Below are 17,615 nucleotides of genomic sequence, written 5' to 3'. Positions count from 1 at the left end.
GGTCCTGACAAATATTTTACTAATTAACCTGTCGATATCCATCCCGAACAAATTTGATAAAAGCAAAGAAAATAGACAAATCATTTATCGCCGCTCTTATCGCTGCTCGGCCACCAAGCGTTGCTCAACGCGTCGCTCCAACATAAACGCCTTAATACACTGCGCCGCAAAATTAACGCATAATTTAGAAAATTAATCGTATTCCTTTTTAGAAAATTTTCACTGCCCTTTGGAAACCAAAAATGTTCATTCGCATTATCTTAAAGTTTAAATCCGATGCTCATTAGAAAACCACTTTTCATAATGAATCATTTAAAATTTAAATTTACAGGCTTTTTTAAAGTTTTTACACAGTATGCCCTAATTTTGCGGCTCAGTGTACAAACCAATGACAATCATTCTCTCTGCTTCGCTAGTATCCCTGCTCTTATCGTTTATCGCAGCTCCAACATAAACACACCCTAAGCCGGTAGAGAGCGCTTTGGAGGTTAAGTGTTAGGTACTTAAGTCACCTGTGATGATATGAATGAATCATCTTCATCACTCATCAGCAGATAACGCTTCCGCCGCACACATTGTGTCGAATCCGAGAATTGTTTTCGATCAGAACTTGTGTAAGGCGTTTTATGTGCTATCAGATATCATACAAAATGGATAGACTGATAATGTGAATACTAGGAAAATGAATATTGTACATTTCAAAAGAAAGGGAAAGAGAAAAATATGACCGTAGTGAGGGATATCCGGCTTGTGTTAATCTGCAACTACGATAAGATAAAAAATGATAAAATAATAAAATTGAACTAATACTACACTACTGACATTAAACTCACCAAAAGAATTCTTCGAACAATTCAAATAAAAATTTTAGAATGGTGTAAGTAAACTACGGTTACAGTGTTTTTCCCAGTGAGTCTACCAGTTAATGATGGCGGACGATGTGAGTACCCAAATTTACCTAGATTCGTAATTATTTGGTATTGGTACTGCAATTAAAACTCTTGTATTCAGTTAAGTAATGTAAGATAAATATAAATATAGATAGATATAAACTGAGTTTAATTCCGAGAGTAGTATATTATGATACAAGTTTATAAGGAAGCCTTTAAAGCACGCGCGACGAGTTCAAGAGCACGACGCGTAGCGGAGTGCTTTTAACGTCGCAAGTGCTTTAAAGGCCCTTATAAACGTGTATCGTACGCTATTTTTTATTATACCTGCACTACAATCTGAAAATTATAACAAAAAAAGTAAATTGAATTACCTTTTCCGAGGTAATCTGTGTCATTAATCGTTGATGTAGAAATGGGTCAATTGTTGTTGTTTCGTTGCTATCATGAATCGTGTATCAATGTCTATTTATCATTGTTCAAAATGTAGGTGAATTTGTTGTTACTTAAGCAACCCTTAAAGCTTTAGTGTTTTAAAGGCCCTTTTTCGCACGCATTTTAGTGTCAAAAACAGGGATTATGATTCAGGTATAATAAAAGTATTTTTTTAACGTCCGTCAAAAAAAGTGCAATTTTTTTCATTCGTTTGCGTTCATAAAATATGTGATTTTTGAATCGGTCAAGAAGCGTTAAAAAAAGTGCCATAGCGGTTCATTTTTGCACGCATTTTGCACCAAAAAAAGTGCCGTAGCGTGTCATTTTTTAACGCAATTATAAAATTTTTCATTCATAATTAGTAGTTTTTTTAACGAGTTCTTATGTAAATTGGGATTTTTTGGCATGAGTAGGCCAATTTAAAACGCGAGTAAATGAGCGTTTTAAAGGTCTACGGCTTCACACAGGAGAAATTTTTCAAATTTTGAGAGTGTCGAAAAAATTTTTATCTAAACTTACGGGCGCCAAAAAATTTTTGTATGCAACTCGTTAGTAAAGTATCTTTTTTTGACTCGGCGAATTGCGCACTCGCTTCGCTCGAGCGGCAAATTTTCCTTCTCGTAAAAAAAGTATTACTTTACTCACTTGTTGTATAAATAACTATATTATTTCTCATTGATGGTTCTATAAAATTGGTTTTATTATACGAAAAAAAATTTTTTTTTTCAGTTTGAAAGTACATAATTCATTTTTAGAATTTTATCTCGAGACCACTTTTTCACAGAGACCTTTTTTATGCATGGCAACGCCGCTATCTAAATTGAGATAAATAAATGTCAAGAATTGTCAAACGTAAAACATTCAAATTTAAATTTTATTGAAAATGTTCAAATTGACCACCATTATGCTCAATGCATAACTGAACCCTTCGAGCAACATCTCGACAAATTTTAGTGCACAAATCGGGGGTAAAAATTGTTCGGAAAACCTAATTCACATATTCTTTTAAAAAAATTCAAAAATTGAATGTTGCAAGATTGAACAAATTTGGCTTTTCGAAAGTGCCATCTTGTGACACTTTGTGTAAAAGTTGCTACCACATTTCTGGGCGCACTGTACAATGAAATTACATAAATTGAATTAAGAAAAATGGTTAGTACGAAAAACAAATTGTAATAAATTTATCAATAACTGGATAAACGTGGGAAAATCGAACATTTTTGAATCGGATAAATATTTCAAATATCTTTTTCTTTCTCTAATTCATGTAATTACGAAAACAGAAGGCATTTCTTTGACAAGCATATTTATACATTGTTCTGTCGCTGTCTATGTCTAGTATTTCAATTTAACAACAATGAACAGTTTGTCAGTTAGGATTCTTTTTTAATTACCTAATTATTCAAGATGAAAACGGGTTTTTCTTTCATCACAATGTATTAAACAGTTTAAAAAGTGATATTTCATCTTGCTATATCTATCTGCAAATCTGAACAGCAGACGATATCTTCTGCATTTTAAATTTTTAGTTGAAAAAATTTATCAACTTTGTAAAATTTACATTTCTACAGTAGAATGGACATTTGTAACAGCAATCAGCATCATCACATTTGTATTTTGAACATAGTATAAAATGAAGCATGAATCTAATGGTAAGTAATAATTGTTTCCGAAAAACTGCATAGATATTCATTTAGAGGAGTTTTTGTTTTGACAATATTTTATCTCTTATCTCCATTACTAAAATACTCCATAAACTAAAAATAAATCGATTAGATACGTCATTTAACATTTTCAATTAATGAGTACCTACTTAATTCTAATTTTTTACCACCAATTTTCTTTTAAAATTTCTACTCATCAGATGTAAGGGAGAGCCAGCGATTTTAATTTATACGCCTTAATAAACAAAAGGTAAATGGTACTTTTAGTCCCTTAGAAGTAAAAATATAGGCTTCTAAGTTAATCAATTGATTGTGATTGTTACATTGATATAATGTGTCAAAGTAACAATAAAGTAATGTTTGAACGAAAAAATTAAAAGCATCCTTGAAAAACACAATACATGTGTCCAAAAGATCAGATAATTTTAAGTTTGATTACGCCCGTAAAAAGTAATATTGATATTGAAACGTTTCGAGTTCCTTCACTTTTCCTCGATGATTTTTTTTCTCCCTCATTTGCCGCATTCCCTTGGATGTTATTTTGCGGAAAAATACGAAACAAAAATAATGAGAAAAGAAATATTTATGGATTTTACGTTGTGTATTATTTTTTCATTTTGTTTAATTAGGGTCTGACGAGAGGCCGTAGCTTCGGAAGGTTTTACAAAAATAGAATTAAAACGATTGAGCACACTTCACTTAAATTTTATTTAGCAAATAATCGAGTGTGGTGGCGTTTGGTCCCAACAAATAATAGAAATAAATAAATGACTTTAATAACAGAAGTTGGTGGAAATTTGACCCAATGAGATTTGACTCGCGGCCCACGGATTGAGATCTGGCTCATGAATAAATGACTAAGCTGGGCAAATACAGAAATTTCTGGCGCGAACAACATTATGAGAGTTTGAGATGCGAACTATGTGATCCGATGTAGATTTAAATTACCCCAATTAAATTGAACCCGACGCGATGCCCTGGAATCTCATAGATCATCCTGGTCTACTCCGGTGGTCGAAAATAAAAGGGAAAAAGGTTCTAACAGGGCCAAAGGGTACCTCTCTTCACGTGTCAGCTGGCCTAGTTTGGTCACTGGCCCCCTTGGGGGTGACGCGGCTGATTTTGTGCTCTTACGCCGGACTACAGCTAATTGAGTGCGACGGACACTGGCGGTAGCTTCCCGAACTCGAGACTCCAAAACATACATAATGAATGAAAATGTTTTATAATGATTTTATACTAGTTCCCCTTGACGCGAGTACGTTTCCCCAATCGGAAGAGGAAAAAAAATAATTTTACGCAAAAACTTTAGGGGAATAACTTTTTTTGCTTCATTCGAAACTCCGCGACAACTGAATAGCCTCACTCCAAAATTACGCTTGTTTGCATGTTATGAAGTCAGTTCGATTTGTTTTGTTATACATTGAGGCCTATTCTGTAACTAATATGTTATTTTTTAACATCATTATATAATGTTATACAGGTGTCCCCAAAAAAAAAGACGAGTCCATAGCTCTCTTATTTATCGGAGGATTTTAATTATCTATACACCAAATCAAATGGTTGTTAGTAGGCTACAAAACGGCTTAATAAATTTACGTATAGCTACAAGGGCTTCAAGACTAAACTGTCAAAACATTTTTTTTTCAAATGGGATTACATACTTTTTTTAGTAATTCTGATTGAGATTTTAATTCTGAAACTAAATAATAACTTCACATAAAAAAATAACACTAACTTTTGAAACAAATGACGAGCACCAAGCGAAAAGCTATCAAAATGCATTGCGTTACAATGTAATAACCAAATTAAGGTAGCTGGAAAAACAAATGACAAATAATAACATGTGGGATTGCGCAATATGCCGCCAATGTTTAGCGCAAAACATAGAACATAGACGATAGTAGCGTTTTTTAATTTTTTTTTGTGAATTTTTGGTATTTAAGTGTATATTTGTGATACATTGTTATTTTCAGAATAAAAATCTCTATCAGAATTACTAAAAAAAATATGTAATCCCATTTAAAAAAAAATATTTTGACAGTTTACCTTTGAAGTCCATGAAGCTATACTTGAATTTATTAGGCCATTTTGTAGCCTATTAACAACCATTTAATTTGGTGTACAGATAATTAAAATCTTCCGATAAATAACGGAGTTATGGACTCGTCTTCTTTTTTGGGGACACCTGTATATAATATAATTTATGTCCGATCAGGCGAATTTTGCCTACTTATGGACTAGTTTTTAGGGCGTAATTCAGTATATTATAGCCCCGGGCTGTAAACGTTTTTATGGCCCTTGTTTATGCCGTTACTACAGTAATAACAATAACTGGCTTATTCCACCTTCCTGATTTTTGTGTCGTTATTTTAAAATTGAATCTACCTAAATTATTATAAAATTCAAAACTTCGACCGGACATAAAATGTTGTATGTACCACGGGCATAATTGGCGTTTGTGGCCCTTACCCTGTTATGGCCCTCGACTGACGTCTCGGGCCCCAATGTCACGCCTTCATTACGCCCTTAATACATAAAAAACAAAAAAGTCAAAATGTGGAGGCGAGACGCCGGTAATTATGTTGATAAGCACTGCACTATTACTTGATAGTATTATCCGTAATAGTGTATGTACTCCGGCAAAATTGCCGTGCCGCCGGGTGGAGGTGGGATACAAAAAATAACTATTTCGTATCCCACCTCCACCCGGCGGCACGGCAATTTTGCCGGAGTACATACACTATTTTAATTAACCATGAATGTGGTACTGAATCATAGGCTTTTTTGTAGTCTATGAATGCGGTATAAATATTTCTATTATTTTTTCTAGCTTGTTCCATTATTACCGTATCTATTATGAGTTGTTCTTTACAACCAAAACACTCCTTAACACAACCTTTTTGTTCTTCATTAAGTATATTTAATTTTTGACAATGGTCGTAAATTATTACTTTAATGCAAGATGTCATAATTTTATAAATTGTAGGTAGACATGTGATTGGCCTATATTTTGATGGATTTTTAGTATCGGAAACTTTTGGTTTCAGATATGTTATACCATGGGCCAAAAACTCTGGAAATGTATTAGGTTCCCTAATAAATCCGTTAAAGTGATCAAGTAAGCATTTATGAATACAAGTAAATTTTTTTAACCAAAAGTTATGAATTTGGTCACCTCCAGGGGATTTCCAATTAGGTGAACTATTAATATTTTTAACTAAAATTTCAAGGCTAATTTGAATATGATGTCGATTATTACTATCTGGTATATCATTTTCTAAATGAGGAATCCATTCTGCCTGATTATTAAATTGAACTTCATTTGGGATATAGTTTTTCTTCATAATGGCTCTTCTTTGGTCAGCTAAATTTTGAATAGTAACAGGAAACTGGGCGTACTTACTTTGGAACGCTTTAAATAAATCAAGCCTGTAAGTACTCACAACATCCTGTAGTTTGATGATCCGAAAATATTCGCGTATAATAAAAATATTCATCTAGGTACATCGTCCACTTTTTGCGCTTTCTAACCTCTCTAGCACCATTGGATTGCAGTGAAGCACTTGCAACAACATTTGGCGCGTTTTTATCACAGAGTGAATTAATTGACATTATAAAATAACGGCCATTAAAATCGCAAATCGTATTCTGTAAAACGATGTTATGTTAAAAAATTGACAGACCCTGTTAATATGTCCTGTTATTATAAAATTTTAACGACCTCCTTATGTGCCTTTAAAATTTAACATCATGTTATAAATTATTATCTGCTCGACTAAAAGGAAGATTTAGATGTCTTCTGAAATCAGAACTTTACATTACTTTTTAGATTACATTTTGACGATATTTAATAAAATAAGAGAGGTAAACAATTTTTTTTCACTTCTTGGAAAAAATACCCAATTTTTGAAAAGCTCTCTCTCGGAAACTGCTGGATTCACAAAGTTCGCTTAGGCCTCAGACTGTAGTGAATTTAATCTACTTTAAAAAAGAAAACTTCAATGTTTTATATGAGACTTATATCTTAGGAGCTATTGAGCAAAACCTGAAACTAGTGCGAAAATTTTGCTGTTCTTTGGCTACCACGCAACGCGCACAAGTCTTTCGAAGTTGCAAATTTGGTTTTTCACTCTTGGCTGAGGTCCAAAGAACATATTAAAAAATCAGAACTCCATGACCTTTTGCAAGGTCGGACCCTTTTTTATGTTTATATTGACTGGACTAACTCTTACTGAACGCTTTGGACCTTCAAGATTATTATTTAATATTGCTTTTAAATTTATTCATTTGCTTTCTACTATCCCAGCTTAATTTTGTAACAGCTTTCTGTTTTCCGCCAAATTCTCCTTATTATTCTCCAAGAAGGCAATAAGAGCTTTTAGTTGCCGTGTTGTAATGCGTAGTCTTGAACGCTCGCTCATTTTCTAAATCTGATGGTGAAAATTAAAAATATGATGACAGACGTCGTAATTAAATATCAGAACAAGGAGAGATAGTATGATATGATATGAGATAGTAAAGGAGAAACGTATTTGTATGATATGACAACGTCGTCAGTTTAAACGTGCTTGTTAAAAAAATTAACTATAACAGTTGCTTTAAAAATTACCTTACGGAATACGCATCCGTGTTAAAATTTTAACAGCTCTGTTATAATTAAACTTTTAACATTCCTGGTAATTTTAACACAAAAGTTACAGAATAGGCCTCGTTATCAAATAATATAAAATTTTGATTATTAAAAATCAACAGTTGCACTTGCTTTTTAACAAACAACTAATTATTACTGTTACAAATAATTTCAAAATGTTGTCTTTAGAATAAAGAATTTATTTAATCCAGTGTTGAACCGCTTTTCGTCTCATAATTTGTCACGGTTCGAATATCCCGTTCCATTCTCGTTTTTGCGGATTTGGCCGGAGTGGAAGGCCTAAGGGCTCCACTAATGCTTGGGGATGCAACATCGTTACTCGAACACCTCGAAAGTTACCAACTCGGCGAACGCTCGCTCACAGTTAGGCAGAGAGTAACCGCATGTTACCGCGACCGTTTCGTTCGTGTCCTTTTTCCTTCCCGATCCCTCATCATCCCGTTCGCTTATCGTTGATCCCTCTTTCTGTTTTTCCTTTGAGTTTTTTTTTGTCGCTCCGGCGAATTTCTTCCTTTGTACGAGTATTTCACGGCGGAGAATTCATTTATATCCAAATATCGTTTGATTTTTTCAAAAAAAAGTAAAATATTGTTTCTGCATTTTCTTTTATTTTAATCTTAACTTTTCCTCTGTGTTGAAGAAGACTTTTTAATAACAGATATGGTGATTTCAAATGAAGCAAAAAAAGTTAATCCTCTGAAGTTTTTGCGTAAAATCAGAAACATTTTTCGCTCTTGTGAACTCAGTCCAGGAAAATAGAGTATATAAATTTGTCTTTTTAACCTTTACCTTTTGTGTGAATTATGCTTTTTATTCCAAATATGTATGAGATCAAATTTAGCTGATTGCTGAAATCTTTGCCTAGGTTTTCATCAAATGATTGTATTTTTCCTAATTTCGAATGTTTTACCCTAAAATATACACGGTGTATCAAAACCACCGCACCAACTACTTGTAATCGTATAAAGTAGAGTTTGAGGAACGTGAAAAAAATAATACAAATATTCTCCTGATGCTTTTTTATTTTTTCTTATTTTTCCAGACTTTGATTTCGTTTGTTGACATTTAAAAGCACGTGATTAATTGACTAAGATTTAATCAAAAATTGTGTAACAAAAAATTTTAAATTTCGGATTTTAAAAAATCAAATGGACTAAAAGAAAAATAAATTTAATTAGTGAATGTTATTGCAATTCAATGAATACTCTGTCTAGAATAAGAACGAAAAAAATTTTCTTTTCAAAAACATTTTTGGTTAACATTTTCTAACCTTGACACCCTGTAACTTTTAATTGAATTTGGGTGGAAAAAATGTCATTTTTTTATGTTTTCGCACTCTATTCTGTACAACTGCTAGTAGTTGGTGCGTTCGTTTTGAATCACCCTGTATACTATTTCAATAAATTTATTTTTAGACCTTCATCTCTCGAGGTGGAGCCGTCGATTTTGGAACAGACTACGAATACTTGGTTCCGGCCTACTACTCCCTCGTCTTCAGTCTCGACGATGAAGTGGTCGACTTTAAAATGTCAACGAACAACAAAGACATGGGAGATTTTGACGACGTGGTCATGGAAATTGAACTGAAAAATGGCGAACAACATGTCTTCGCGTTGCAACTGAAACACATTGTGAGGCCGATCGCACAGGTCCACTTAGTTACCAACAACAAAAAATTCAGTCTGAAAAAGTACAGTAAAGAATTTAAAAAAGTGAAGACTAATTACGACAAATCTCAGTCCTACAGTGCCGCTTTTCAAAATTTTCATTTCATTTTATTCAGCAATTCGGTCTTAGAAAAACATGAAAAAATTGGTGAAGACTGGACAAAATTGGAACCCATTGCTGATGGCAAAAAAATAGATTCTGACATATTGATAAGAAAATTTGACGATTGCTTCGAAAAGAAGATTTTAAATTTTGGAGAAACAGATAGTGGGATCAATTACAAGATAAAGCGTGACAAGGAAGGTTCGCCAGATGAAGAATTTTTCAACCAATTCTCGTTTTACACCAAACAAAAAACCGCCAAAGAAACTGAATCTTTGATTTCTGATACCATCCTGAATACCTTCAAGAATTGCAAATCGAGTGTAGTTATCAAATACTTGAATTATTTTAGCTACTGGTGCAGAAGAGATTTCGGAGCTTTCAAGATCACCAAACAAGACGTGAGAACGAAATTGGCCGAACTTCTTTTGGCTCCTCACATTCCGGAGCCGAATATTGAAGAACTTCAATCCCTTCCGGAAGATAAAAACTTGTTGCTTCTTGAAATTTTTCTTCGTTTCGACATGGTTGTCTTAGAAAAACCGTCTGATGTAGTTTTGAATAGAATCTGGAGTACGTTTATACAAGAATTTTTAAATAAAAGCAAAGAATGGAATAAACCCATATCTGGACTTTACATGGGATTGGTAAAGGACATCGTGGACCTTCCCATATCGGCTTTGAGCGAAAATTTCAACGAAATCTCGTTGAAAAAAATATACTTAATTTTATGGCAGAAGGATATATTGCCGTTGATTCTTAAAGTTCCGAAAGACGCTCCTGAGCAACAACATATTTTGCAAGCTATAAAATTGTGCGAAACCAAAGGAAGAAAAAAGAAATTTCTTCTACTAGAGGAAACCAACTTGGAGGACACATCAGACTGGACTATTTTCCGAAATTTATCAGATTTGAATAGTGCTAGTAGTTTTTATAATTTTGTAACCGAACAAATGTCAGTTTCGGTTCAAGGTCGACCAAGCATTCTTCTGAAAGAGCTATTGCAAATTGACGAAAGTTTAGTAAATAGTATTACGATGGAAGAAATTGTTCTTATATTAGAGGGAAATTTTCTTATAGGCGACGACTCCAAAAAACATTTCCCAAGATATTACGTCCAAAGGCAAGTGCCAAAAATTTTAATGAATAATGAAACCATCGACCAACTTGACGATGTGTTTGTAGTCAGTTATTTTGGTGATGTGGAAAATATCCACACGAATTTCAGCGTCAACACGGTTGACATAAGTAAATATCTTCTTTTGAAACCACAAAGAGGTTCCACCAGTTACAAACCGAAACAGTTTTTGGCTTCTTATTTGGTGAATATTGAAAAGAAGGAACAAGTTATGAATAGCAAGTTTATAATTTTGGCAAAAGGTGGTTGCCCCAAAGAACAGTTCCATGAAATTTGTTTAATGAATTCGACGAAAAATTGTCACCACGTCCATTTTTACGATAACCAAAGATTTGAATGGATAGAAAGTCGAGGAAGCACCAGTGAAATACAAAACTATCAGCTAAACTCTAAAGAATTGAAGTCGGAAGATTTTGTCCAAGACTCGGATGTGTTTACTCATTTCGACAACAAGATCAACGTGATTTGCGCTGACCCAGGGATGGGCAAATCTATCATGATGAAATTTTTGAAATTTAATTGTCCCTCATCTTTTTGGGTTGTCATGGTGAACCTCAGCGAGCATACTGGGTTTTTCAAAAAAAAACACAACGTTCAAGAAATCTTAACTTACTTTTTAAGAATTGAAGGTAGAAATGCTCTTGCGGAGCACGTCGTCACTCTTTTGTCTTCCAAGAAACAACTGATATTTTTGTGGGACGGCTTCGACGAATTACCAAAGGAAAGCATAGAAGGGGTCATCTCAGCTGTTAAGAATTTGGCTTTGGAGGGATATTCACAATGGTTATCAGCCCGATCCAATTCGAAAAACTTTCTTCAAGAAACTTTTCAGACTCTCGCCTTAACAATAACACAATTCAGTCAACAAAACCAGTACGAATATGTCCACACACATCTGACTGACAAATATGAAGACGAAAAGAAAGTTCAAGATGTCATTGGCAAAATGGACGAAAACATCAGAACCTCTTTGAACTGTGGATATTTTGATTACACCGGAATTCCTTTACAGATCCACATGGTGGTAGAGATCTACTTGCGTCAACCTGTAGACCAGATCGACAATGTACTTGTCATCACTTTAACTGACATGTATGAAAAATTTATCAAGGGTCGCTTCGACACCATGTTCGAAAAAGCTGAAGCTGATCCCGAAAACTACTACATGCAACAAATTCGGGAACAGTATGTGAACGTCCAGTTACCTCTTTACGAGATCGCAGCCGTTAAAGCTTCATTTGAAGAAGAACTACTTCGAAATCTTAACTTGAAATGTGATGAACTCTTGAACGAACTAGAAGAAAGCGAAGACAGTTTAGGCTTGATAGTTGGAATAAACGACGAGAAAAAACTAATTTTTGCACACAAAACTTATGAAGAGTTTTTAGCGGCGTCCTGGCTCGCGAGAAATTGTCACATCCATACAGATCTTGTGGCAGCGTTGTTTCAAGAAAAACACACTAACATCCGGTTAATGTTTGATATGATCCTTGCTAAAGACAGTCCTGTCCATCTAGCCGTCTTATACAGAAATTTGGATGTGTTGGCAATGAACGAGGACCAGATTGAAAATTGCATGGACAATGCCGGACGAAATCCTCTACACATAGCGTGTTCTTGGGGGCGTAAATATCCAGTGATTGAAGTAATGGAAAATAGTTCCGAAGATATAAACGTAGAAAGAAGTTCTGAAATAAATCAGCAGAAGTTTCTTGACTTGATGCAATTTTTAAAACAAACTAATCCAAACATATCGAACATCGAAGGAATATTGACATGCCCGAAGTCGTTCGACGCTGTAGACAAATATTATAATAACTTGTACCAACAAGTTGGGGAACCATACATTTTGGACAATAATTCAGAAACAGTAACAATTTGTGCAGAGACTCTTGTCAAGGTTGATGAAGAAGACACAAATTATTTGGACATCGTTAGTTTCTTGCTAGACCACAAGTGCAAACCTCTAGAAGTCGACCAGTTGCTAAGTTGGAATGCCTTTCACTATGCGGACAAGACTCTGTCTCTTGCTGCCATCAATCTGATGCTAAAACGTGTCGAAATGAATCGAGAACTACTGAAGAATTACAATCACATTCCTACGCTTTTGCATTATTTTGTAGGATTTCTGTATGACGAGCTGTTTGAACTTGTTGACGAAGTACCTTACATACAGTATAAATATCAATATGGAAATCTCAGTTTGTTACAACTTGCGACGGAAACAAACAATTTGCATGCCGTATCCAAACTTTTGCAATACAATTGTTACAAAGATGTTATTAACATGCAGAGCGCATTCTCTGGTAATCCTCTTAGTTCGGCGACTTTTCACGGCAACCTCGAAATGATCGACGTCCTCTTAGAAAACGGTTGTAAAGTAAACGGCCATAAAACACCCCCAGTATTTGGTGCTGTTTTTGGCAATAAAATACAATGCTACGAAAAATTACTCAAAGCCGGTGCAGACGTCAACGCCCTTTCAGATGACGGCAATTCGCCTCTGATCATGGCAACGATGTTAAATCAGAAGGAAATCGTAACACAGTGTCTTCAAAACGGTGCCGACGTCAATTACGCAAACGAAGAGTTTACAGCTTTAGACCATGCCCTGAAGCATGGCGTCGAACTGGTGCAACTTTTTCTGAAATATAAACCTAATCTGAATCGGCAAAATCCAGATCTTGGATACACCACTCTGCATTTTGCGTGCGAGTACGGCAACCTTGATATAATAAAATGTCTGTTAGAACATGGCGCCGACACCAAAATCAAATCGAAAGATTTACTGACGCCTCTCCTCGTGGCTCTCGTTAACAGTAACAAAGAAATCGCTTTGGAATTAATTGAAGCAGATCCGAGTGTTATTAACGATTGCATGCACGAGAACTCTTCCAAGTTGAGTCCGATGATTGTTGCTGTTAAAGAAAATTTTGACGAAGTCATTCGAGCCTTGATCAAACACGGTGCTCATTTGTATAACGATGAATGTGACACTACTCCTTTACATGTTGCAGTTGCCAAGGGCCTCGATTCGATTGTAACAACATTGATAGAAGTTGGAGCTTCAGTGAACAGACCTGACGCAAATGGAGAATTGCCATTATGTTTTGCTGCTCTAAAGAACGTAACCATAGTAAAGATTCTTCTCGACAATTCTGCTGATGTAAACGCCAAGAATAAATCCGCAGTGACCGCTCTCCATTTAGCAGCGCGTCGGGGTAAATTAGACTCTGTCGAAGAACTGGTCAACAGAGGAGCAAATATGGATGCCGTAGATGAAACTAATTTAACGCCTTTGTTGTATTCCATTCGAGAAAAGCATCCGGAAGTAATAAAATTTCTGTTGGAAAAGGGTGCCAGCGTTGACGACGGTGAAGAGTTGTTGTGTCAAGCAGCACGCTCAGATCTTCCTGAATGTATAGTTCTTCTATTGGAAAGGGGTGTTAGCGTCAACGCTAAAGATTCAAGTGGAAAAACAGCCCTGAACTATGCCTCATATAATGGGAACAGTTGCGTCAAAGTGCTGTTGGAAAAAGGAGCCAACCCAAACAGTGTCAACAATGTCGAAGAGTCTCCGATAATGCTTCCTCTCATATTCGGCAAAACTGATACAATCAAGGAATTGATAAATGCCGGCACGGATTTGACATTTATGTCTATGAATGCTCTTCACTTGGCGGTTTTTCTTGGAGATATATTTAGTACAGTGTTTCTGATCAGAAGGGGAGTTGACGTCAATGTTGTTACTGAAAATTCAGGAGAAACTCCTCTTCACTATGTTTGTGGGAGCAATGTGAAGAAGACAATTATAAAAATACTGCTCGCTTCAAAACATTATAATGTCTGCATCAACTACAACGCTGAAGACTGTGCTAGGGAACTGCTTGCAAATGGGGCAGACGTAAATCACAAAGACATTTACGGCCTTTCACCATTACATGTGGCTTGCAGAGAAGGAGAAAATGGTTTAGTAAAATTGTTCATTGAACATGGCGCCGACGTCAATGCTTTGACTAATGAAAAAATTACTGCTCTCCATGTGTGTTACGCTTTTGAAAATCTAGAAGGTGGAGACATTCTTTTGGAAAACCGTGCCGACTTGAACGCTATAGACGCGTGGGGAAAAACTCCACTTTCATTTGGCATGGACCAGGTTCACACCAAAGGATTTGACGATCTCATCTTGTTGGACAAACTGATCAAATTGGGAGCAAATATTGATTCACCAGATCAGGACGGTTTTACGTTATTACACAAAGCTTGCAAAGAAGGAAATTCAGAAGCCGTCGATTATTTGCTGCGTAACGGAGCCAACGTTGAGACTATCACAAATCAAGGTTCAACTCCAATTTTCTACGCTTGCGATGGACTTGACGAAAAAATTGTTGTAATGTTGTTGGATAGAAAATGTGCAGTAAATGTCCAGAACACAGATGGAAATACACCACTGCATTTTGCGGCCCTAAAAGGTGACGAACTTATAATGACATTGTTGCTGGAAGCTGGAAGTGACGCCAACATTCAGAACAATAACAAATTTACTCCTCTACATTTGACTTGTCAGTTTGGGGAATATATTAAGAGTAAAATCCTTTTGAAAGCAGGAGCCAAAATCAATCAAAAAGGCAGTAAAGGTAAGTCACTTAAGACTCATTTTCACCACATTTTATACCATTTTTTTTTTAGATTATGCTCCTCTGCATTTCGCCATCTCTTCAAAAAACATAGATTTGGTGCAGTTATTGATTAGGCAGGGTGCTAACATCGACCAAGCGTCTCTCTACAGTGCTGCACATATAGCTGATTTGGAGCTTGTTATGTTGCTTCTAAGCCAAAACCATAGTATTAACCTTAATACCGAAAATTTGATTGAAGCTCTCTTAAATGCAGAATCCAGAAATCTCGACTTATTAAATTATCTACTTAGAAAGGGCTCAGATCCGAATTCTTTATGTGGACCTTTAACCAATCTTGCATTAGCTTGTAAAGTTGACTGTTTTGGCTATGTCGAATGTCTTTTGCAGCATGGGGCAAACGTTAACGCTTGTGGACCTACCGGTACGACACCTCTAATGTCAACCTGTTTTAATAAACATCTAAGAATAGCAAATTTATTGGTAAATTCTGGTGTTGACGTAAACCAGAAAGATGATCAAGGATGGAACGCTTTCTTTTACGCTTGCTCCAACGGAAACTTGGATTTGGTAAAATTTCTACACAAGAAAGGCACCAACATTTTTCTGGAAAGCAGGATCAGAAGTACTGCTTTGATGGAAGCTTCCCAACATACCCCGATCATTAGATATCTTGTTGACAATGGCTTGAACGTCAACCACAAAAGTAATGACAACTGTACTCCTCTTTTTAACGCCTGTCTCCACAACAACTGTGAAGGTGCCCTCTACCTCATTGAAAATGGTGCCGAAATTAATGCTGTTACAAAGTCTCAACGTTTAACACCCTTGCATGGTGCTTCAATAATGGGACACGCTGAAATGGTTAAACTCCTATTATTCTTCAATGCTGACGTCACAATAAAAAGTACTTCAGGTAACACTCCTTTACTGAATGCTGTCAGTAGTAACAAACTAGAAGTCGTCAAGTTGTTTGCTGATTTACTGACGAACGCGGAGACATCAGGAAACTACTATGGAATCACCAACAGAAGTACGACACCTCTGTTAAAATTAATAAAAGTGTTAATTTATTTATTGCTTTTAAGGTGAACTGGACTCCGAATGGCAACGATGTTTCTTATATGCTGCCATGTATGGTGTTCTCGATATTCTGAAATTTCTCCACGAAAGTGGATTAATAATGATCGACGCTAGACACCCTGAGAATTTATTCAGCGCGTTACACTATGCTTGCTATTCTGGTAAATACGACATTGCTCACTACTTGATCGAAAATGGAGCTGATGTCAATGCAGAATCTTCTGAAGATTTTGTACCTGTTTATCTTGCGTCGCATCATGGTCACCTAGACCTTGTGAAATTATTGGTCACATCTACGGCTGCAATAGATGTGCCCAACTTTCACGGAAATACGCCGTTGTTTTCCGCTGCTGCTAATGGATTTTTGAATATTGTCCAGTATCTGTACGAGAATGGGGCCAAAGTTCATGTGGTGGACCAGGATGGAGATACTCCCTTACATGACGCTGCTTGCCGGGGACATTTGTCGACTGTGCAATATCTTGTCTCAAAAAATGCTGATGTAAACTACAAAAATAAGAATAATAAGACTCCGTTAGATTTGGCCGTCGAAAAGGAGAACCAAGAAGTGGTGGAGTTTTTGAAAGTTATAACTCAGCACCAGTAATAAATTGTATTTATTTTTGATGTTGTTATTCTTTGTTTATTTTCTTTTTATTTACTAAAAGTAGGGTGATTCATTATTATAACAAAACTGATAATAAATTTGTGAATCCTTAAATTTTTGTTCATGAGAAAACTTTGGATAAGGACAAATCCAGTATCAATTAACTGATCTCATTTAGTCTACTTTCTCTTCTTTTATCGCCGTTAACAGAGCTCTCTCAATGTCCTTTAACATTAACTCAAACTATCCCACCTCCACCCGGCGGCACGGCAATTTTGCCGGAGTACATACACTATTACGGATATTACTATCAAGTAATAGTGCAGTGCTTATCAACATAATTACCGGCGTCTCGCCTCCGCATTATGACTTTGTTGTGTATTATGTTCTGTGTCAATGTTAAAGAACTTCCTCACGATGTGACATGAGTATAATAATATACCTTTTTGAATTTCAACTACCAATGTGTTATCTAAATCCAGAATTTTTAAATTTTTAAAAAGAGATTGCGGTACTATTCCCGTTGCTGAAATTACAAGTGGTAAAATCGAAATTTTTTCTAAACACCAAAGATTTCTCATAGCAACGGACAGCTCTAAATATTTATTAATTTTTGTGTTATATGTCTGTGTTATATTATGTGAATTTGGAACAGCTATATCTAAAAGATATGCTTGCTTTTGTTGTTTATTTAAAATTATAATGTCTGGTCTGTTATGCTTAATATGAATGTCAGT

General features: G+C 35.5%; 1 protein-coding gene across 2 annotated transcripts; it reads left to right on the top strand.

Moving 5' to 3' along the window:
* The first annotated feature begins 593 nt into the window (after positions 1 to 593).
* Positions 594 to 16,992, top strand: LOC138130371 (uncharacterized). 2 transcript variants are annotated; one of them, XM_069046815.1, is made up of 4 exons: positions 594 to 940; positions 9,059 to 15,188; positions 15,241 to 16,221; positions 16,277 to 16,992. In XM_069046815.1, exons 1-4 carry the CDS (start codon positions 926 to 928, stop codon positions 16,876 to 16,878), a joined length of 7,728 nt encoding a protein of 2,575 aa, XP_068902916.1. In that variant the 5' UTR covers positions 594 to 925; the 3' UTR covers positions 16,879 to 16,992. The 2 variants fall into 2 exon arrangements, with proteins under 2 accessions (XP_068902916.1, XP_068902917.1); XM_069046816.1 differs by lacking the exon at positions 594 to 940 and adding an exon at positions 1,332 to 1,478.
* The last annotated feature ends 623 nt before the right edge of the window (positions 16,993 to 17,615 follow it).

This window comes from Tenebrio molitor, chromosome 5 (assembly GCF_963966145.1).
Source record: "Tenebrio molitor chromosome 5, icTenMoli1.1, whole genome shotgun sequence".
NCBI lineage: Eukaryota > Metazoa > Arthropoda > Insecta > Coleoptera > Tenebrionidae > Tenebrio > Tenebrio molitor.
This window is presented reverse-complemented; position numbering and strand designations above follow the sequence as displayed.